The sequence below is a fragment of the Pseudonaja textilis genome, chromosome 2 (genome assembly GCF_049901715.1).
Source record: "Pseudonaja textilis isolate UNSWEBS1 chromosome 2, rPseTex1.2, whole genome shotgun sequence".
NCBI lineage: Eukaryota > Metazoa > Chordata > Lepidosauria > Squamata > Elapidae > Pseudonaja > Pseudonaja textilis.
In genome coordinates, this window is record NC_141991.1 from 13,772,434 (window position 1) to 13,793,843 (window position 21,410).

A 21,410-nucleotide genomic window follows, 5' to 3' on the forward strand; every position below is an offset into this window, starting at 1 on the left:
CAGAACCGGTAGTACATTTTTTTGAATCCCACCACTGGTTTTAGTGTACAAACTACCCTTTGTTGCTCTTGCCTGCACAGTTTCTAGAGTCTCAACAACTTTTCTCTAATATAGTGCCCAGGTACTCCTTGACTGACGGCCACCATTGAGCCCCAAATTTCTGTTGTGGAGTTTTGCACCATTATACGACTTTTCTTGCCACCGTCGTTAATTGAATTGCTGCAGTTGAAAAATCAGTAACCTGGTTGTTAAGTGAATCTGGCTTCCCCTTGACTTTGCTTGTCACAAGGTCGCAAAAGTGGATCACAGTGGCACAGCAGTTAAGAGTGCAGTACTAACTGCTGTGCCACTGTGCAGTCCTGCAGGCCAGTGGCCCCCAACCTTTTTTGTGCCACGGCCTGGTACCGGCATCACAAAATGATCTGCGGCCCGGTACCGGCATCAGCACGCATGACAAGGCAAGGCGAGCCGAGCGACCGGCCAGCCAGCCGTCCCCCGCTTCTCTCCGCCACCTTCAACTCCTCCTTGGTACCTTTGTCGATGGGTTTCGCTTCGGGACGGTCGCTCGGCTCGCTTTGCCTTGGGTGCTGAAAGAATCCTTGTGCCTTAGTTTCGTTCGAAGCCTCCCCCACCCTTTGATGAAACTAAGGCGCGAGGATTCCTTCAGGACCCAAATGCCGCTTTCCAACCGGAAAAGCTCACCCGGAAGCACTTTCTCATCAAACAAGATGGTGGCGCCCAGCAAACCGGCGGCCCGGTAGGAAATGTTCCACGGACCGGTACCGGTCCACCACCCGGTGGTTGGGGACCCCTGCTGCAGGCTACTTCTGCTGACTGCCTTCAATTTGGCAGTTCAAATCGCACTAGGCTCAAGGCTGGCTCAGCCTTCCATCCTTCCAAGGTGGGTAAAATGAGGACCCAGATTGTTGGGGAGCAATAGGCTGGCTCTGTAAAACCGCTTAGAGAGGCCTGTAAAGCACTGTGAAGCGGTATGCAAGTCTAAGTGTTATTTCTATCACATGACCCCGGGACATAGCAAAGATCATAAATATGAACCCTCTGCCAAGTGTCTGAAGTTTGATCACATGACCATGGGGATGCTGCAATAATGGTCATAAGTCACAATTTTCAGTGCCATTGTGGCTTTGGATCAGAAGTTTCCAAAAGCTGGCAACTTTAAGACTTGTGGACTTCAACTCCCAGAATTCTCCAGCTAGCTAGAGAATTCTGGGAATTGAAGTCCACAAGTCTTGCAGTTGCCAAGTTCGGGGATCCCTGCTTTGGATGATCACTAAGTGAACTATTGTAAGTCGAGAGTTACCTGTATTTTAAATGTAGTCTTACTAAGGCTTTATTTAAAAAAAAAAAGGTATTAGTACTTCACCTGCTCTTGATTCTATCCCGTACATTAAACAGGGGCCTGGAGCACATCTTACTAAGGCTTCATAAAGAGGTACTACTAGTACTTTTACATGATCTTGATTCTATCCGGTACATTAAACACGGGGCTGAAGCACATTCGGCAGCCTGGAGGGGCCCCTCCCTGCCTAGCTAGAAGTCTATCCGGCCCCCTGCTTTGCTGTTCCCTTCTCTGCCCCAGAGCTGGGGGAGGAGTTTGCTTTGCGAACCGCAGGTGTCACTAGCGCTCCTCCTCCGTTCCTCTTGGAGGCACCTGCGAGCATAGAGTTAGGAAAACTCAAGAAGGGTGTGCGCGGCTTTCGCGGGCCCGTTACGTTAGGTTTTAAAAGGGGAGGAAATAGGAAAAAACGCAGCACGTTTGCAAGCGTTGGAGGGTGGATGCCGGCTAGTTTTTTTTTCCCTCTCTCTCAGCGTTTCCCGTTAAACTCGACGATTCCCCACGTGCCAGCGATCCCGCGAACGTTTAATAACTTCGACTGAAATACTAAAGGGGAGCAGTAGCCCACCCCCCCATAAACGCCCAGCCAAGCGGGCCTGAAGGATATATGGCATCTAATGCCAAAAGTGCAATTCCCTTGACGGATAAAGGATACTGAAGTGACACCGAAAGCAAATTTTAAGACTTGATAACCGAGAGGGAAGGCGGCATCTTCCTCCGGCATTTTGATTTGGGAGGGAATAAATAGCTCTTTTAGCCACTTAGCGGCATGAAACTGGCTGGAGAAGAAGAGGATTGAACTCAAAGAGGTCTCCAAACTTGGCAACTTTTAAGACTTGTTGGACTTCAACAAGCCTTAAAGTTGCCAAGTTTTTTGTGGGGGGGGAGGCTCTGATTTAACTTAAAACGTGAAGTTCCCCCCAGATGAGGAGCCACCGTGCACACTTGCGATCTATTTCCCCCGCAGAATCCACAGGCCGAGGTGACTTTTTTTAAAACCCCGTTGTCCTTTCCCACCCTTAATTTGGAATTAGGGGCGGGGGGGAGAAAAACTTTCTTGAAGAATTCTTGAGACTCCAAAACGTTGCCATTATTAGGACAAGGGCTCCCGAGACGCCTTTTTAAAAAAAAAAAAAAAGTCGCCAATTTTTATTTTTTCCAGCGTTCCCGCAACTCGATCCCAAACTTTTCCTTCCTTCCCGCCGGCTAATTGCATCAAATTTCCCCGGGTTCGAAGCTTCCCCGAGGCGGGGAAGCCCTCCAGATGTGTGGCACTGCAACACTGCAACTCCCCCCGGCGGGGCAGATAGATGGGGAAGAGTTAGCATCGCAACCGGAGGACGAATATGCTGAGAGAAAGACAGAGAGGAGCATCCCAATTCTTTTTGGCCATTAAAAAAGAGAGAGAGAGAGAGAGAGAGAGAGATGCCCCCCACCCACCATAGAAAATAATACAATAAAACAAAACGCGGGGCGGGGGGCGGCGTTGCTTAGGGAACGTAAATTCGCGCCTTCCCGTTCGACCCCGAGGTCTTTAGGGAGCTGTAGTTTTTTTGGTTTTGTTTTTTTTCTTCTCCCTGACCCAGAAAAACTACACTTCCCGCTCCCCTGCGTGCCCCATTCATCGCCTGGCCAATCAGCGAGGCGCCTCTCCTCGGCTCCTATTGGCTCGCGCCGAGCGTGGGGGGGGCGTGGGGGAGGAGCAGGAAGAAGAGAGTCCTCAACCTTCTCGCGAGTTGCACTTTGAGGCCTTTGCTCCCTTGTGCCGCGAGCGGGAGACCCGGCGGCGGCGGCAGCGGCGGCGGAGGACTTGGCGGGCGAAGGGCGGTGGCGGCGGCGGCGGCGGCGGGGAGAGCCGTGGTTCGGGCTCCGGCCCCGGCTGGATTAGGAGGAGGAAAGAGGGGGTGTCCGAGGCGGCAGCTTCCCGACCAAGGGAGGAGACGGGCAGGCGCTGAGACCAGCCTCCCCCCGCCACCCCCCCCGCCCGGAGCAGCTCTGGATTCCGTAGCCGCCACCGGCTTTTCCCCCGTCGACGCTTCGTAAGGGTGTTTTTCTTTGTCCAGCTTTCTCCAACCCTCCCGGAAGGGCCGGACTCCATCTCCCATGGTTCCCGCCGGGGGCGAGAGGAGGAGAGGAACACCAGCTCCGGCTGGGCATGATGGGACCTGGAGTCCAATGATTAGACTCCCGTCTCTCCTCTCTTCCTCCAACCCCCCGCTTTGGCTCACCCCCCCTTGCAAGCCCGGCGTTGCTTTTTTTTTTTTTTTTAAGGGGGTGGATGGGAATCCCAGCTCTGCTTTTGGTGTGTCTTTGCTCCGGAGTTGCATGCAGACGATCGTCGGAACCCGCGTCCTGCTCCGCCAGGAGTCGGAGGGTGGATGGGAAGAGAGAGATCCTCCTTGGAGTAAATCGGCGGTCCCCCAACTTTCTTCTTGGAAGAGAAACTTTTTTTTCCGGGGTGGTGTGTGGTGGGGTTGCAGAGGGAAGACAGAGGAAGGTCGCCTCCTTTGTCGTCTCTCTTTCTCGCTCTCGGCTGGGCCACCCACCCCCGGCTGCTCCTAGCTAGCCCGAGGGTGGCGATACACTGAATGCGTGCTTGGATGACATAAATAATTTAAAAACAGAAAAGAAAAAAAAAACAAAAGCTGCCGTGAGTGAGGATCGGTAGTCGGGGAACCCGTGTCGGGGGGAGGCTTTTTTGCAAACGTGTTGGGGTGGTGGAAAAAAGCTACTTTTTGTCCCCCCCTCTCTGAGACATCTGGTTGGCTACATGGGCAAACAGGATGCTGCATAAGGTAGGCCTTTGATTGATCCGGAAGAGGTCTTTTGCTTTTTTTATTTATTTATTGGGTTGGGTGTCTTACCTTGACTTTTAGCAGCATGGAAGCATGCTTTAAAAAAATAAAAAAAGCCACTCCACAGCTGATAATTTGACTAGTCCTTTAAAAAAAAAAAAAAATTGCACCAGCAGCCATCTCTCCTCCACCTCCTTCAATGGGAATGAGTCTCTTTGCAAGGAAAAGAAAAAAATCCCGGGACTTCATTTAGGGTGGAAATGCGCCTAATAGTGTGTTGTATGTTTGTCAGCCTGTTCCAACAACAGCTACCTAAAAGTCCCTGTTCTCCTGTCTTTAAGATAATCTCTGGACCCAGCAGGTTCAATTTCACTATTGCTCTGCCCTCTGGCTAACTTGACCCTGTACCGATTATTCATTTTTCCTGGAATGGTGCAATTTGTGATTATTGGAAGGGTACCTAGTCTAGGTAACTGGCACAGACATGCTTTTAAACCAAAAAAAAAAAAAAAGTTCAAAGGCAACTTTTTCCTGCATGGGGTGGATATCATCAAGAGGGATGGATTTTAGCAGGGAGTAACAATATTCTCTCAGAGCTGTTAGGATTTCTGTCTAAAGTCAAAGCCCTCCCATTGAATTCAATGGTCTTTAGCTGGCTGCAATCTGTTTTAAAAGCAAGCAATACTGAGCGGAGTAGGGTTTCATTAATGCTATGGTTTTCCAGCCAGTGCTGTTTTGTTTTTGTTCAACACAGAACGGTAGCTCTTTCATAAACAATGTAGGGCACTAGTTCAAAAGGCGTGTGTGTGCTGAGGTCATAGATAATAATTGTGTGTAAAGAAAGATGGATGTGTGGTAGAAAAGCCACACGTGGGGATAACCCCGGTTTCGACACACTACTATGTGTGACACCAGTGACGATGTCACTGAGCGGGGGTGATGCCCCCAAAATATGTCAGGGCATCACATTTTGACTGTGCTCTTGCTTGTAACTATAAACTGGATTGCAGATAGTCCTGGGCTTAAGACCACAATTGAGCCCTTCTGTTGAGCTTTGCCACGTTTTACAACTTTTCTTGCCACAGTGGTTAAATGCATCTCTGCAGATAACAGATAATCAGAATTGGAAGTGACCTTGTAGGTCATCTAGTCCAACCCCCTGCCCAAGCGGGAGACCCTACACCATTTCTGACAAATGGCAGTCCAATCTCTTCTTGAAAGCCTCCAGTGATGAAGCACCCAAGAAAAGCTGTTCCATTGGTTGATTGTTCTCACTGTCAGAAAGTTTCTCCTTATTTCCTGGTTGAATCTCTCCTTGTTCAGTTTCCATCCATTATTCCTTGTCTGGCCTTCGGGTGCTTTAGAAAATAGCTTGGCCCCTTCCTCCCTGTGGCAGCCCCTCAAATATTGGAAGACCGCTATCATGTCTCCCCTGGTCCTTCTCTTCACTAGACTAGCCATGCCCAGTTCCTGTAACCATTATTCACATGCCTTAGCCTCCAGTCCCCTAATCATCCTGATTGCTCTTCTCTGTACTATTTCTAGAGTCTCAACATCTTTTTTATAACGTGGTGACCAAAACTGGATGCAGTACTCTAGGTGTGATCTTACTAAGGCTTCATCGATTGGTATTAGTACCTCAGTTGTTCAATGAGAAACAAGGTGGTTAAGCACATCTGGCTTCCCCATGGACTTCGCTTGTCAGAAGGTCACAAAAGGGGATCATGTGATCTTGAGAACCGTCATAAATATGACCTAATGGCCAAGTGCCTGGATTTTGATCACATGACCATGGGGGGGGGAGAATGCTGTCACGGTCGTAACTGTGAAAAACGATCCTAAGTCACTGTTTTACTGTTGTAACTTGGAATGATCACTAAAGGAATGACTGCAAGTTGAAGATTACCGGTATTTCTTACGATGTTTTAAAAAAAAGCCTTCCCCAACTTCACTTGTTCCAAACACAATGGAACTATAACTCCCAGCCTCCCTTTCCTTATAGTTGATTCTATGAGGGGTTCCCAATCCGCAAGCCATGGAACAGGGCCAGGCCGGCAAGCGAAACCAAAGCTATCCCTTCCTCCTCCTGTCGGGGATAAAATAGTCTTCTACAAACCCGGGATGGGGACCACTGGATTAGATGATTCACACTCAGAGGATAAACCCATCTATTTTTGTCAGAGATGGTGCTGAGGCTGGGGAAGACTGGGAAAAGATACCGTTCAAGTACATTTTTCCACAGCTGCCTCTTGCTATAGGGGGAAGCCCATTTAGAAAGGCTAAAGCCCACTGCTATGATTCCCCTACTCAGATCCAACTACACCAATAGTAACAGGCCTACTAGCCCTGCTTAGTTCTGAGCCCAGACAAGGTCAGCTGGGTGTAATCGGTTAAATAAATTGCTTTCTATGTTTACAGGGTGACTTATAATTACCAATACACTTAGGAACTATTAAGAGTACATAACCACCCACATTAAATTGCAGCAGTGATCCTTAACAGTGTTTTCCAGCGTCACCAATCCTGTGATTCTAAGAAAGGCTTGAGGGATTCTTCTAATCCCTCATAGGGATCTTAGCACATCACCCTGGGTGTGAAATTTCCAAAGTCATGGCGTGCTAGCATAAGAGATACCCTTTCTTTGGGTATTCACTGATTTGTGTAGTAGTCACAGCCATTCCTTTGTAAGGGAAATGGCTGGTTAATAGCCCTAGATCAGGGGGTCTTCAAACTTGACAGTTTGAAGACTGGTGGACTTCAACTCCCAGAATTCCTCCTCCAGTCATGTTAGCTCAGGAATTCTGGGAGTTGAAGTCCACCAGTCTTAAACTCAGGAATTCTGGGAGTTGAAGTCCACAAGTCTTAAACTCAGGAATTCTGGGAGTTGAAGTCCACAAGTCTTAAACTCAGGAATTCTGGGAGTTGAAGTCCACAAGTCTTAAACTCGCCAAGTTTGGAGACCCTTGCCCTAGATGCTTAGGGGATGTTTCCTCTAGGAGCCGCAAAAGGCAGAAGACTTTCTTCTGTTTCTGAATGAAGCCCCCCACCCACCCCTTCAAAGCCCAGAGAAAGTAACCCTGCTCTAAATAAGGGGAGGGGGAGCCTAGAGAGACAGCAAGGAGGGTGGGGGAGTCTGGAGTTTTCCAATAGGAAACCCCAGAAGATTGAAATTGCTATTTTTTTCTTAGAGATCTGAGTTGTCGAAACCGCAGCCTTTGTGAATGCATGTTGATTTCTACTTATGTCCTGCTTGTGTTAGCTGGTGGAAAAAGCTTGCGTGTGGAGTCCTTAAGTGCTCTCTGATCGGTATGTTTGCTTGCAGATGTTTCATCACCCATGTAGGTAATGTCAGCTGTGCTAGTGAGTGCGGGATTTCCTCCCCTATCTACAGTAGTTTGCCCTGCCTGTGTTGGAGGGGCTGTGGTGTTTTTTTATCATCTTCTTCTTGGTAGTTAGTGTTCTCTGCTTGAAACAGAAAACTGGAGCAGAATTTTTTTTAAAAAAGAATATCCTAATCAAGGAACTGCCAAGGAGAACACCACACCTCCATCAATATAGAAAGTTTTCAACTTGTAACCAATTGCTTAGTGGCCATTTGAAGTTATGACGGAGCTCTCAGAGATATCTGTAGTCTGGTTCTGAAGTTCTAACGTCCATTCCCCACAAGGGTAGTGACCACATTTCAGGTGCTTAGCAACAGGCCTGCATTTGCGACTGTTTGCAGCATCCTATGGCTATGGGAATAGCATTTTATGAGGGTTTGGGGCACAAAACTGGCCCAAAGCCGGCCATTAATTGGCTCAGCAACTGCCACAAAAAAGGTCATAAAATTACGTGGGTCATGTCGGTGTGCTACCATTATAACCTGGGGCCATGATGGGTAGATTCCATTATGGTTGTAAGTCGAGGCCTGCTTGTATCGGCAGAGCAAGCTAGGTAGGCTACAGGTAGTCTTAGACTTACAACAATTCATTTAATGACCGTTGAAAGTTACAGCGGCACTGATAAAAAGTGATTTTATGACCCTTTTTCACACTTTACAACCATTTTAGTTTTAGTAATCCCTATGGTCACATGATCAAAATTCAGGCACTTGGCAACTGACTCATATTTTATGATGGTTATAATGTCCTGGGGTCATGTAATATTCTTTTTGTGATCCTTTGACAAGCCAAGTCCATGGGGAAGTCCGATTCGCTTAACAACCGGGCTACTAACTTATCAACACCAATGCCTCACTTAGCAACTGTGGCAAGAAAAGCCGTAAAGTGGAGTAAAACTCGCTTAACAAATGCCTCACTTAGTAACAGAAATTTTGGGCTCAATTGTGGTTGTAAGTCAAGGACTACCTGTGTAAATGGGGAGTGAACCCCACACTAGTGGAGTGATGAAATGCCTGAAATAAACAACCACGTTCAACACCGCTGTCTCCGCCGTTCAGCCCTGTGCTACAGAGATTGTTTTGTACTGAAATAACTGTGTGTAGTTTAATTGACAAAAATATATTGTATAGGATTTTGAGAAGTGTCTTAGCAGGTCTATTTGGTTTACCTGAAATGCTTAGCTCAGTATAGTTTGCCTCATGGCTGCTATGCAAAGGACAGACTAGGCCTATGTATTGATGACTCTATGATGGGTGGACTTCAACTCCCAGAGTTCCTCTGCCAGTATTCTGGGCATTGAAGTTGATGTATTTTAAGCTCTCCAAAGTATAGAAACATTGAAATTGATTCTCTTGTCGGCTTATCAAATTAAATTTTGGAGATGGTATATGAAAGTGACTCACAGGTCAAGCGGGGTGATATACCTTTTAGGTCTGTTTCTAAAAAACCTCTGAATATTGCAAGCTATGATTCCAAAGGATTGGTTGAAAAGGATAAATATGGATTATCATCCCCTGCCTGGACAGTTTCTTTTCTTTAAAACAGCTCTCCTCCAACATAGTGTTCTTCATATGTATTGGACCGCAGCTCCCATCAGCCACAGCTATCCCTTGCTTTTTTTCCAGATTTTTCCCACATCTTGGGGAAAAGAAACAGAAAGCCAGAAATCTGGTAAGGGGTTTGCATCTAGAAATGGAAGGGGAGAGTGATATTTGGAAGAGAAGACTCTTAGACACTATTCTACCCTTTTAAGCTCTAGTTTGTCAAACAGGCCATGGTGGACTGGTTGACATGGAATGCGAAGCCATGGATCACAGTTTACAGAGAACCATGGGTGACTTCACACATTGCATTGTGTGAAGCTGAGAAAGTCACAATATGGCTTGGCTTGCTATGGAAACTCGGTCCCCATCTGAAGAAACTACTTAGGCCAAGAGCCTATTGACTGGAGTTCCAGTGTTCCTCGTGCAAGATTTTACATTTTTAACTAGGCTGTGGGTGACTTCTTTTTTTCTGACACTCGATTAGTTTTTACTTGGGACAGAAATGAACAGAGCATTGTGTACTCCTTTGCCTGCTTGCAAACTCTTGTTGATTTTAATCAAACTTGAGCCGGTAGATCAACGGCTACATTTTCTTTGTCTGTTGACACTCGAGAGAAATTGGAGCTATTCCATTTATTTCTACAGAATGCAAACAAAAAAGAAATCCAAACATGAATAATAAATATTTGTGGTCTAGATTTCTAGGGATGGCCGAATGATCAGAGAGCCAGTTTGATCTAGTATTTAAAGCACCAACTGGGAGACTGGAAGTTCCAGTCCTGCCTTAGACTTGCCTTAGGCCATGGGTGTCAAACTTGCAGTGTCACGTTGTGGTCACGTGACTTATCACAACGTTTTCCCCCTTTCGTGGAGCAGGGGTGGGCATGGCCTATACGTGGTGCATCTGGCCAGTGGGCTGCCAGTTTGACATCTCTGCCTTAGACAAACCTAGCTAGGTGACTTTAGGCCAATCACCAGGAGATGGTGAGTTCTAGTCCCACCTTAGGCATGAAAGCTGGCTGGGTGACTTCGGGGCAGTCCCATTCCCCTCCAGCCAATCCACCTCACAGGATTGTTGTTGAGGGGAAAATAAGAGGGGAAGTCGTGTTAGGCATATCCGGCCCCTTGAGTTACTTATAAAGTAATAAAGGTGAGATTACAAAATTGAAGTAAATCAGAGACGGGCATGGTAGGAGAAGTAGAGTGTTGAAAAGCAGAGGTGTGGAGAAAAGGAAACCAAGGGACTATATCCCAAAAGTGCTTTTTCAAGAGGCAACTGGACTTTCTTTATTTTTCCTTGAAGACATTTCCTCCGAGAAGCTTCTTCAGTTCAGGACGGAAGCAAAACATCTTCAAGGAAAAACAAAGAAAGTCCAGTTGTCTCTTGAAAAAGCACTTTTGGGACAACCGTAACCTTGATGACTGAGAATCTCCATAGACAGAGGGACTATGGTTTGCTAAGGGCGAAGGTGAAAGGAAATTAGAATAGAGGGGGTTTTATATGCTGGGAAAAACAAGGATCTTTTTGCGTGCAGAATTCTAGTGAGTTCAGATAAACAAATCTAACTTTTTGTTCGCTTCTTTTAATTTTAGGGATATCAGCGGACTTACGGGATCGGCGCAGCCTGTTCCTGAAGGCGTCTCCTTGGACCTAAACCCTGGTGTGGGCCTGCTTCCATATCGGCACCTCAACCCCTATGTCCCTCAAAAGGGCAGATTTCTAAGTAAGCTTGCATTAAAAGAACACTTGGTGTGGCTTGATTGCTTTAAAGCAGAGGCCTCCAAACTCGGCAACTTTGAAGACTTGTGGACTTCAACTCCCAGAAGTCCACAAGTCTTAAAGTTGCCACGGTTGGGGACCCCTGGCTTAAGCTTTGCTGGTTTTGAGCAGAGAGTTGTTTATTTTATGAAACAGTGATGTCATAAACCCCCCAGGCCATTGGATTACCTTTATCTGTAGTGACCCTCACGTCTTCCCACCATAAGAGGGTCCAATGGGGTTGTCTTCCCTCTCCCCTATTTATGCAAACGTGAGAACCTTGAGGGATAGAATGGGTCACATGGCGTTGAAGACACCTATTTCATCCCTTAAAACTCCTGGGCTACCATTGTAAACCAGATGGTTGCCTGCTGTGGGATATCCTGTAAAACCTAATTCATTGATCAGATTGACTGGATGTTCCTAGGATCAAATCCCCGCTGTTTTTATGGAAACGTTGCACCTTCCATTGTTTCTTCTGTTCCTGTATTAATGAGGTAAAATGGAGGGGGGAGGGAATTTATCTCTGCAATGAATCTGTTGAGTGGGCTAAAGCCAGTTCATTTCCCCACCTCTTTTCTAAGACATAAATCCGTACTCTGCTGGATTGATGTTTGAATGTTATCCAAATGTAACTTTTGGGTGTGCAGTGGGTTATTACTTAATCCCAGCGACCAGAAGATATGTGGACTTCGACTCCGAGAATTCCCCTAGCCAGCATGGGCTGTTTGGGGGATTCTGGGAGTTGAAGTCCACACATCTTAACATTACCAAGCTAAGGAATACTGTTATAGATGGTATATAGCCAAAGCTCTTAGCACATTCTTTCTGTTGATAGCAAAAAAAGCCTTCATGCTCACAGCAGAAGCTATTGCTTTGTGGCATTTCCTGGAATGTCCATATGACCACACAATGGTAAAAGGTCACATGGCCGCAGGGATTTTTTAAAGGAGAAATGCTCTTGAAGAACCCTGTGAGAAGTCCTGACCTACTGTGATGAGTTGGATGGTGTTTCACACTTTTGGAAAAAAAGATAGGATATCAACTTGACTTTGCTTCTCTTAGTGTTTATCCTACCGTAGTTTTCTGGAAGTGAGAAACATTTAATGGTTGGTTGGTTGGTTGGTGGCGTGATTCACGGGTCAAATCTTTTACAGCCCAATTTCACATTTCATATTATATGCACCTTTAATTTGGTCACCACACTATAAAAAGATATTGAGACTCTAGAAAAAGTACAGACAAGAGCAACTAGGATGATTAGGGGACTGGAGACTAAAACATATGAAGAACGGTTACAGGAACTGGGCATGGCTAGTCTAGTGAAGAGAAGGACCAGGGAGACATGATAGCACTCTTACAATATTTGAGGGGCTGCCACAGGGAGGAAGGGGTCAAGCTATTTTCTAAAGCACCCGAAAGCCAGACAAAGAATAATGGAAATTGAACAAGGAGAGTTTCAACCTAGAAATAAGGAGAAACTTTCGGACAGTGAGAACAATCAACCAATGAAACAGCTTGCCTTCAGAAGTTGTGGGAGAACCATCACTTGAGACTTTCAAGAAGAGATTGGACTCCCATCTGTCAGAAATGGTGTAAGGTCTCCTGCTTGGGAAGGGGGTTGGACTAGATGACCTACAAGGTCCCTTCCAACTCTGATTATCTGTTATTATTATCTGTTGTATGGCCAATTTTAAAACTGATACTCCCAGATAAATAAATGTCAGCTGATCAATTCATTAGTGAAAATAGAATCTTTCAGCTCATACCTCTTAAATAATGAAGGCTGGGAGTTCAAAAATGGCTTTGTTTGTTCTTCCAGTTGATTGTTTTGGAACAGCGTTGTGTGGACTTGGGTTCAAAGGCCTTGGGGTTGTGTGTGACTCACAGAGAATTCCCAATGTCATTACACCAGAGTGACATTTTTTTTAAAAAAAAATCTAACGTCAGAGGAAAATGAGTAAGATAGGACTAAGAAGCAATTACACTAATAATACGTTTTCTGTACGAGCTAGACGGGCAGTTCCTAAATACGGTAGATAAATAAATAAAAGATGGAATAGAAATAACCTCGATGGTGGTTCCAACCATCATCCCATCTTGCACTGATCTAGATCTTGAATTGTTCTTATTCCCTCCTCCTTCCTCCCTTCCTCCCCGCCCCCTTTTATCCTGCTCCTACTTTCTAGGGCTTTGTGTCATCCCATGATGCGGTCATATGTTTCTCAGAAGCAAAGTGAACTTTGTTGAACGGGCGCAAAGACCCCTCTCAAAAGAAGCCATGCAGGAGAGCTATCAGAATGTCATGGCACTGGGTAAGAATCCGTCGTCACCTCCCATCCAAGGACCTTTCTCGCTTGTCTCTTCCTGGCGTGAGAAATTGCCCTGTTGCTGCCAACCCTGCTATTTTTATACAGATAGTCCTCGACTTACGACTGCAAGGGAGCCCCAGATTTCTGTCCTATAGCGAGGGATGGGTTTTAGGTGAGTTTTACCACCTGCCTTTGCCCTGGTGGTGAAGTGAACCGCTGCAGTTGATAAAAGTTAGTAACTCGGTGGTTAAGGGAATCTGGCTTCCCTCCCGTGGACTTGTCTTGTGAGAAGGTCACATAAGTATGAATCCGTGGCCTGAAATTTGGATCACACTGTGGGGGGGAGCTGCAAAGATTGTAAATGTGAAAAATGGCGAAAAGTCACAAATTTTCAGTGCCGTTGTAACTTTGAACAGTCACTAAATGAACTGTTGTAAGTCGAGAGCTACCTGTACATCCCTATCTGCATGAATAATCTTAGGGCCGTGATGGCGAACCTATGGCACGCGTGCCACAGGTGGCACACACAGCTGTTTGTGTGGGCGCGCGAGACCCAGCCAAAGTTACCTGCACTGTGCATGTGTGTGCCTCCCAGCTGATTTTTGGCCCGTTTGAGGCCTTTTTCGGCCTCCCAGAGGCTCAAGGGAAGCCTCTGCAGTCTCTGGAGGCCGAAAAATGGGCCTTCCAGAAATACCGGAAGGGCCCATTTTCAGCCTCTGGAGCCCAGGGGAAGCCATTTTCACCCTCCCAGGGGCTCGAGGAAAGCCTCTGCAGGCTTTGGAGGCCGAAAAATGGGCCTGTTTCGTCCCTTCCAGTATTTCCGGAAGAGATATGGGGTTGTACTCCTAGGAGTACAAATAGGGCACTATTAAGATAAGATTAACTCCTCCTCATAGTGCTGTGTTTCTCAACCATGGCAATATTGAGTCCTCTGCAGATTTTACTCTGTTAGTCGTTGCCGACAATAAGGGCTTAGTACTTATCTCCATTTCAAGGCCATTGAGCTAATGCGGTCTGAATATGTTTCCACGGTCATGTGACCAGCGTGACATCACAGAGCTCTGCTACTTTCCCACCGAAGTGGTACCTGTTTGTCTACTCACATTTGCATGGTTTCAAACTGCTGGGTTGGCAGGAGCTAGGGTGAAAATCAGAGCTTACCCTATCACGTGGCGCTCGGGGTCTTGAACACTGGACTGCTGGCTTTCCAGCTGACAAAGCCCAGAGTCTTAATTACTGAGCCACAACCCTGCTCCAATATCACGATGGTTGGACTTCAACTCCCAGAATTCTTCAGCCCAGCACATTGGCTGGAGAATGCTGGGAGTTGAAGTCCATCCATGTTAAAGTTGCCGAGGTTGAGAAACTGTCTTAGAACATTCTGGTTTCTTCCAGAATGCTTATTAAGGAATGATGAGAACAGAACCTCCACATTCTGGAGGACCATGGCTTCTTTTAAGTCTGGATCAGAATCCCTTACACACAAACTGCATTTAAGTCTTTCCCCCAAAGGATGACTTATCTGCAGGGTCTATTTTCTTCATTTTTTTTGGCCTTCTCTCTTTCCACACAAGCCTTCCCAAGCTTTAGAGGTGAGAGTATGAGACTTTGCCCCAGATTCCTCTACTGGTGTTAGAAGACAGGAACTTCTGTGATTATTTAATGGCATTGTGGTATTTTGTAATTTATATGTTGTGTTTAATTTGAATGATTGGTTGAACCAGTTTTGGAATTGGCTTCTGAATCTTGACAGGCCTCAATTATGAATTGATGTGACTTTTTCTATTATGTTGGCTTAATCTGAGCTTGAAATGTCCTTCAGGTCATGTCCAAGTTTTGTGGCAACTCCCTAGGCTTGTTTCCTCTTGTCTGGTTTCCTCAGAACTGTCTCCTCACTCCCCATTTTCTAGACTAGCCTAGCTCTGGATTTTTTTTGCAGGTCTTCCATCCATATACTAACCAGGTCAGATCCTGCTCAGCTTCTGAGTTCAGATCAGGCCAGCCTAGTGCTGTCCTCTGTTGAGAGTTGTCAGAAGAAACACAATACTTCATGGGAAAAGTTCCACCTGTAGGCAATTTTCAGAACTTCTAATTTTGCTCATCAGTAGAGTTTCTTTCCAGGGTTTTTGATCCTCATTCATCCCTCAGTTTCCTGGGAAACAATTAGAAAAATGTCTCACAGTGTATAGCAATGTTTCTCAATTTTAGCCAATGTTAAGATGTGTGGACTTCAACTCTCACAATTCCCTAGGTAGCTTGCTGGCTGTGGAATTCTGGGAATTGAAGTCCACACATCTTAATAGGGCTAAAATTGAGAAAGGGTGATGTATGGACTTTTGGGGGAATAGAATATTGGTGTTCTGGATGTTACCTTGAGGGTCTTGGAGGAAAGGTAGCTTTTTAGATGTGATACAAAAAAGAAAAATCAACCTTGCCCTAGACCAAGGGTCTTCAAACTTGGCAAGTTTAAGACTTATGGACTTCAACTCCCAGAATTCCTGAGCTAACATGACTGGAGGAGGAATTCTGGGAGTTGAAGTCCACAAGTCTTAAAACTGTCAAGTTTTAAGACAATTTATCCCAAATGAGACAGTATTCCACATACAACAAAATATTGATTTAACAGATACTGGGGGGTGCTGTTCATTAAATCCAAATGTCCGTTAACTCCAAATGTATGTCATTTACATCGTTTATAAATCTCACCATTTGTAATATGAAAAAAAATCTCATTGTAACAAAAGAGCTTTTGTTTAAATGCGAGTTGGCATCCAAACTTTAAAAAAAAAGGGGGGGGGGTTGAGTGCATTCAGAGTCCACTTAATGCTTCTGAAACTTTACGATAATAATAGTAATAACAACAACAAAACCGTCTGCATTTGTGTTCCTGTGGCAGGCCGGACGCCCCTGTTGCCGAATTACCCTGCTGTTGCAAAAGATACTCAGGAGTCCCAGCGACAAAGAGCCAAATTTTGGAGCAAAGAAGAGATCGGCCTTTTTGTCGACCTCTGGATTAGCCCGGAAGTCCAGAACGAACTCCAGAACACTTATCACAACGAGGTGGTTTTCAACTGGCTCTCCAACGAAATGGGCTTGCGGGGTTTCAACCGCTCTGCTCGCCAGTGCCGCGAGAAGATGAACGCCCTGAAGAAGAAGTTTAAAGAGGTCACCACTCACAACAAATGCCCCGGTGCTGGCGAAGTGCGAACCATGCCGTTCTACGACAAGCTAGCCACCATCCTCCTCAGCCGGAGGGATGCCAAGCACTCTTCGAACAGCGGCGAGAAGGGCCAGTGGTCCAGGCAAGCTTCCTCGCCAGCTCCGGGAACATCCGGGCAGGCGTCTTTACTTGGGAGGCCCTCTTTAATTAGTCCGCCGGGGCTGAGGTCCTCTGGGACAGCCAGCCAAAGCAAATCCCACCTGCAGCAGCCACCTCAAAAGCAACCTCGCCTTCTCCAGGCTGGGACGGTGTCTCCCACTCACTGCCACCGGCCTCTTTTGCAACCCAACCGGAGCCTGTCTATGCAAAAGCACCGGGGACATTCCTCTCCTTGGCCTACCACCAACCAACTGGCCGTGGTCACTCCAAAAATCGAGGAACAGTCGCCGGAGGGAGAAGACCCGCCCAACTCGATGTGCTCCGTGCTCCAAGGAAGCCACCTCCCCATGGAGGTGCGGGTGATCGACGAGAACGGCATCACCGTCACCTCGGCCATGTGCGAGGAGGTCAAGCAGGAACAGGACGAGGACAACGCGGCGCACGATCCCGAGTTAGAGTTCGATGCCAAGTTTGAAAGAGAAATTGTGGATGATAGCGATCCCCCCGAGGCCACTGGCACCCGCCTTGACCCCGATGTGCTTTCGGAGTATTCGGAAGAACCGTATGATGAGACTGAAGGGGTCGATGACTTGCCTGTGGATTTGCTACAATGTTTTGGAGACCGGTTCTCCTCCTTCGGCGGCGTGGAAGAGAGCAACCATGAGCAGGAAAGACCGAAACACGAACACCCATTATCCAGGGCTTTATCTACAGGTAAGAACACCTTGACTTGGCCAACAGTGCTGGGATTATTGTGTTCTGCCTTAACCTGTCTCTTCTAGGTATGTACAGGTAGGCCTTGACTTCCAACAGTTCCGTTCGAAGTTACAACAGCACTGAAAAAAAGGGACTTATGACCGTTTTTCACCCTTTAGGACCATCACAGCCTCCCCTTGGTCACGTGATTTATATTCAGACACCTGGCAAACTGACTCACATTTATGACGGTAGCCGCATCCTGGGATCACACGATCCCCCTTTTGCAACCTTCCGACAAGCAGTCAATGGGGACACCAGATTTGCTTAACAACCATGCTACTAATTTAACAACTGCCAGGGATTCAGAAAAGTCGTAAAGTGGGGCAAAACTCAAATCAATTTTTCACCTAACAACACAAAGTTTGAGCTCAGTTGTGGTTATAAGTTGAAAACTTACCTGTATTCTTTGAATGGAGTGCCCTCTTAAGCACTAGACAACACTGCACAGTTGGCTTTTAGAGTCTGTAATTATTTTCCCCTGGAGTTGTCAGTCTTTTTTTCTGTTTTTTTCCAGCTGTAAAAAACCAGTGCCACATTAAAAGATTGCATTTTAAATTTGAACATTTGAGCTTTCTCTTTCCGAAAGCAGGGAAACTTGTGTCTTCTTTCTTACTCCCAGAAATTTCAGGAGAATTCTTGATGCGAAGCTAAAATTCCACAGATTGCTCCCACTCTGTAGTTGTTTCTTTGTTTTGAAGGCCCTTGAAACAGTCTTTTGTCTAATTAATCTTGGCAATAGCAATAACACTTAGATTTGTATACCACTTCACAGTGTTTTACATTCCTTCTCTCAGTGGTTTACCCAGTTAGCATATTGCCTCACAACAATCTGGGTCCTCATTTTAACGGACCTCGGGAGGATGGAAGTCTTGAGTCAACCTTGAGCCGGTCAAGTTCGAACTGCTGGCAGTGGGCAGAGTTTAGCCTGCAATATTGCATTCTAACCACTGTGCCACCACGGCTCCTTTCTGCCTGTGCAACTGCCTACACAAGTCCCTTCAGCTCTCTCGGTGACAGTTTCAGAAGTGGTTTGCCGTTGGCGCTTTTTTCCTAGGGCTGAGAGAGAGGTGCTGGCCCAAAGGTGCCCAATGCAGGATCAGAATTCATGGTACCCTGTTGCCTCACCCTCTCGTGCAAACATGGCTTCAACGCCAGCCACAGGTTTCCCAACCCAGGTTTATACCGTTACTGGATGTTTAGCCATCTTTTCTGGTTTGAAGAGACTTAAGAATTCCAGCCATTACACATGCAGCTCTTTGTGCAAAATTGAGGCGGTGCAGTGGTTAGAACGCAGTATTGCAGGCTAATTCTGCCGACTGCCAGCAGTTCAGTCCTCACTGGTTCAGGGTTGACTCAGCCTTCCAAGGTTGGTAAAATGAGAATCCAGATTGTTGGGAAGGCAAATATATAGTTTAGTTTAGTTTAGTTTAGTTTAGTTTAGTTTATTGTCATTTCACCTGATACAACGAAATCAAACACCATCTTCAGTGCACATCATGACCATGAAAATAAACGCAAACACACTTCCTTCACACTCCACATATTGAATTGAAAACCCCCCCGACACCACACCAGCACTGCACTATGCAGTAGAATTGGACAGAGCTACTGCCCTGGGATAGAAACTGTTTTTCAGCCTATTTGTCCTTGTTTTTATTATTCTGTACCGTCTGCCAGATGGTAATAATAAATAGTTCTGACTCTGTAAACAGCTTAAGGGAGAACTGTAGAGCACTATGAAGCAGTATGTAAGTCTTAAGTGCTAAGTGCTAAATGCCAGTTTTGGCAAAACTATTGTAAAATGCACTCATGTGATCGCAGGACACTGCAAATGGCCATAAATGCGTGCCTCTCTTTCTTTTTAAGAGCCGCGATGGCAGCAGTAGTCAGAATGCAGTACTGCAGGCTAACTCACTGCCCAAAAGCCAGGAGTTCAATCCTGACCGGCTAAAGGTTGACTCAGCCTTCCACCCTTCTGGGGTCGGTAAAATAAGGACCCAGATTGTTGAGGGAGCAATAGGCTGACTCTATAGAATTGCTTAGAGTAGACCGTAAAGAACTATGTAGCAGTACCCAGGTAATCCTCCGACTTACAACAGTTCGTTTAGTGACCAATTTATAATGGCACTACAAAAAGTTGGCTTAATGGCCGTTTTTCACGTTACGACCTTTCCAGCATCCCCATGATCATGTGATCAAAATTCAGACGTTTGGTGACTGGTTCACACTTACGACTGTTGATGTGTCCCAGAGTCAGGGGATCTCCTCTTGCAACCTTTTGACAAGCAAAGTCAATGGAGAAGCCCAATGCACTTGACAACTGAGGTACCAACTTATCTATGGCCGTGATTCGCTTAACAACTGAGGCAAAAAAGGTCGTAAAATGGGGCAAAATTCACTTAACATCTCACTTAACAGTAGTAATTTTGGGCTCAATTGTGATCGTAAGTTGAGGAGTACCTGTAGAAGGGCCATTGTTATTGCTAAGTGCTATCATTGGGCTAAAACAGGGGTGTCAAACTGAAGGCCCGGAGCTGGCCCAGGGGGGTACTTAGATCTGGCCCGCAGGGCCTCCCTGGAAACAGCAAAGGACAGGCCTGCGGTGACTCTGCCAGTGAAAACAGAGCTCGGGAGGGCCACACATGGCCTGCCCGGGTTCTGTTTTCGCTGGCAGAGGGTTGCAGGAGGCCGTCGTACTGAAAATGGAGCTCGGGAGCCGTTTTCGCTGTCAAGAGTGCTTGGGCCACCACAGGCGTCCCAGACACCGGTGACACCTAGCTGGCCATCCCCCCACCCCAGCGCCCCAGAAGTCAAACACAACCCTGATGTGGCCCTCAATGAAATTGAGTTTGACACCCCTGAGGTAAAGAATGCCTTGTATTCACGTGGGCCTCCTTTCCGACTCCTGACGGTCTCTTCTCTCTCCTCTTCCTCAGCTGAAAGTCTCATTCAGGAGCAGGAGGGGGAAGTTCTGGAGAACTCCGACATCATCTGTGCTCCTTTGGGCAACCTTGGACGGAAGGATCTGAACGCCAGCTTTGAGGGTGTCGTAGGGCCGCCAATCGACCGCGTTCCACCCACTAGAGGCCTGGGGGACGACCCTCCGCTGACCAGCGCGCAGAGAACCGCCCGGTTCAGGAACAAGAGAAAAATTGAGAGAGTCCAGCTGGCGAAAGAGCTAATTAACGCCACCCGAGAAACCGGGGAGAACATCCGCGAGGCTCTTTACGAGCTCGACAGCAAGGAGTCGCAGAGGCGGGTTGACGACCGCAAGGTTGCCGTGTGGTGCGCCAAGCACATCGCAAAAAGCATCCGAGTCTCGAGCCAAACCATGGCCGCCGCCATGCGTGATTCGGACGCCGCCTTCCAGAGGTGCATGGAGAGCTACACGGTGGCCCTGGAGAGGCAGACGACTCTGTTGGAGAACATTGCCGATTCGCTAAATGCCCGCGTCTCGGCTCCCCAGCCTTCCCTCCCCACTTCCACTCCCGCCCACGGGACACGCGAGACCTCCGTGTGCGCGAGTCCCATACCAGCACCTTCGCCCCCCATCCCCATGGAGTCGGAGAAGACTCCGCCCTCGTTGAGAAACCAGCCCGGAAACGAGGAAGAGTCCCCTGGGGGGGCAGACTCCAATAGCAGTAGCCGATAATAGTCCGAAGCACCCTTCCCCAATTTGGTGCTCCCTCTCCACGGTGTTGGGACCACAACTCCCAAAATTCTCTGCCGGAGGGCACCACGCTGAAGAAGGTTGGTCTTCACAGAACACTTGAGTTGCTGCATTGTTCCTCTTGTCAACACAACAGATCACCAGGCCTTCTCGAACGTTGACAAGGTTACCTCAGTACTTCCATTTACTCCTATACAATCGTTCTTCTGTTACGTTACTTGAGAGAAAGGAAAAAAAAACGGTGCTATTTTCTGCACCTTATTCTTGTTTACAAAGCTCTGTTAAACCTGCTTTTTTTTTTTCTAGCACTGTATACAAGGCCCAATATTTACTAGACGGCACAGCCAGCTTATGCCATAATAAATTTGTTAGTTTTTAAGATGCCACAAGACTGCTTGTTGTTTTTGCTGCCAGAGGCTCACTCGCTGCCATCCCTGTGGAGCACGGGCCATCAAAACTTGATCGCGTCACGTGACGTATTGTGACGCATCGCAATGTTTTCTTGCCTTTGT

General features: G+C 46.9%; 1 protein-coding gene across 1 annotated transcript; it reads left to right on the forward strand.

The window, feature by feature from the left end:
* The first annotated feature begins 3,044 nt into the window (after positions 1 to 3,044).
* Positions 3,045 to 21,281, forward strand: LOC113450093 (uncharacterized). Its single transcript, XM_026721239.2, has 5 exons — positions 3,045 to 3,396; positions 10,673 to 10,803; positions 13,028 to 13,153; positions 16,047 to 17,183; positions 20,165 to 21,281. The coding sequence occupies exons 3-5, from the start codon at positions 13,057 to 13,059 to the stop codon at positions 20,878 to 20,880; spliced, it is 1,950 nt and encodes a 649-aa protein (XP_026577024.2). The 5' UTR covers positions 3,045 to 3,396; positions 10,673 to 10,803; positions 13,028 to 13,056; the 3' UTR covers positions 20,881 to 21,281.
* The last annotated feature ends 129 nt before the right edge of the window (positions 21,282 to 21,410 follow it).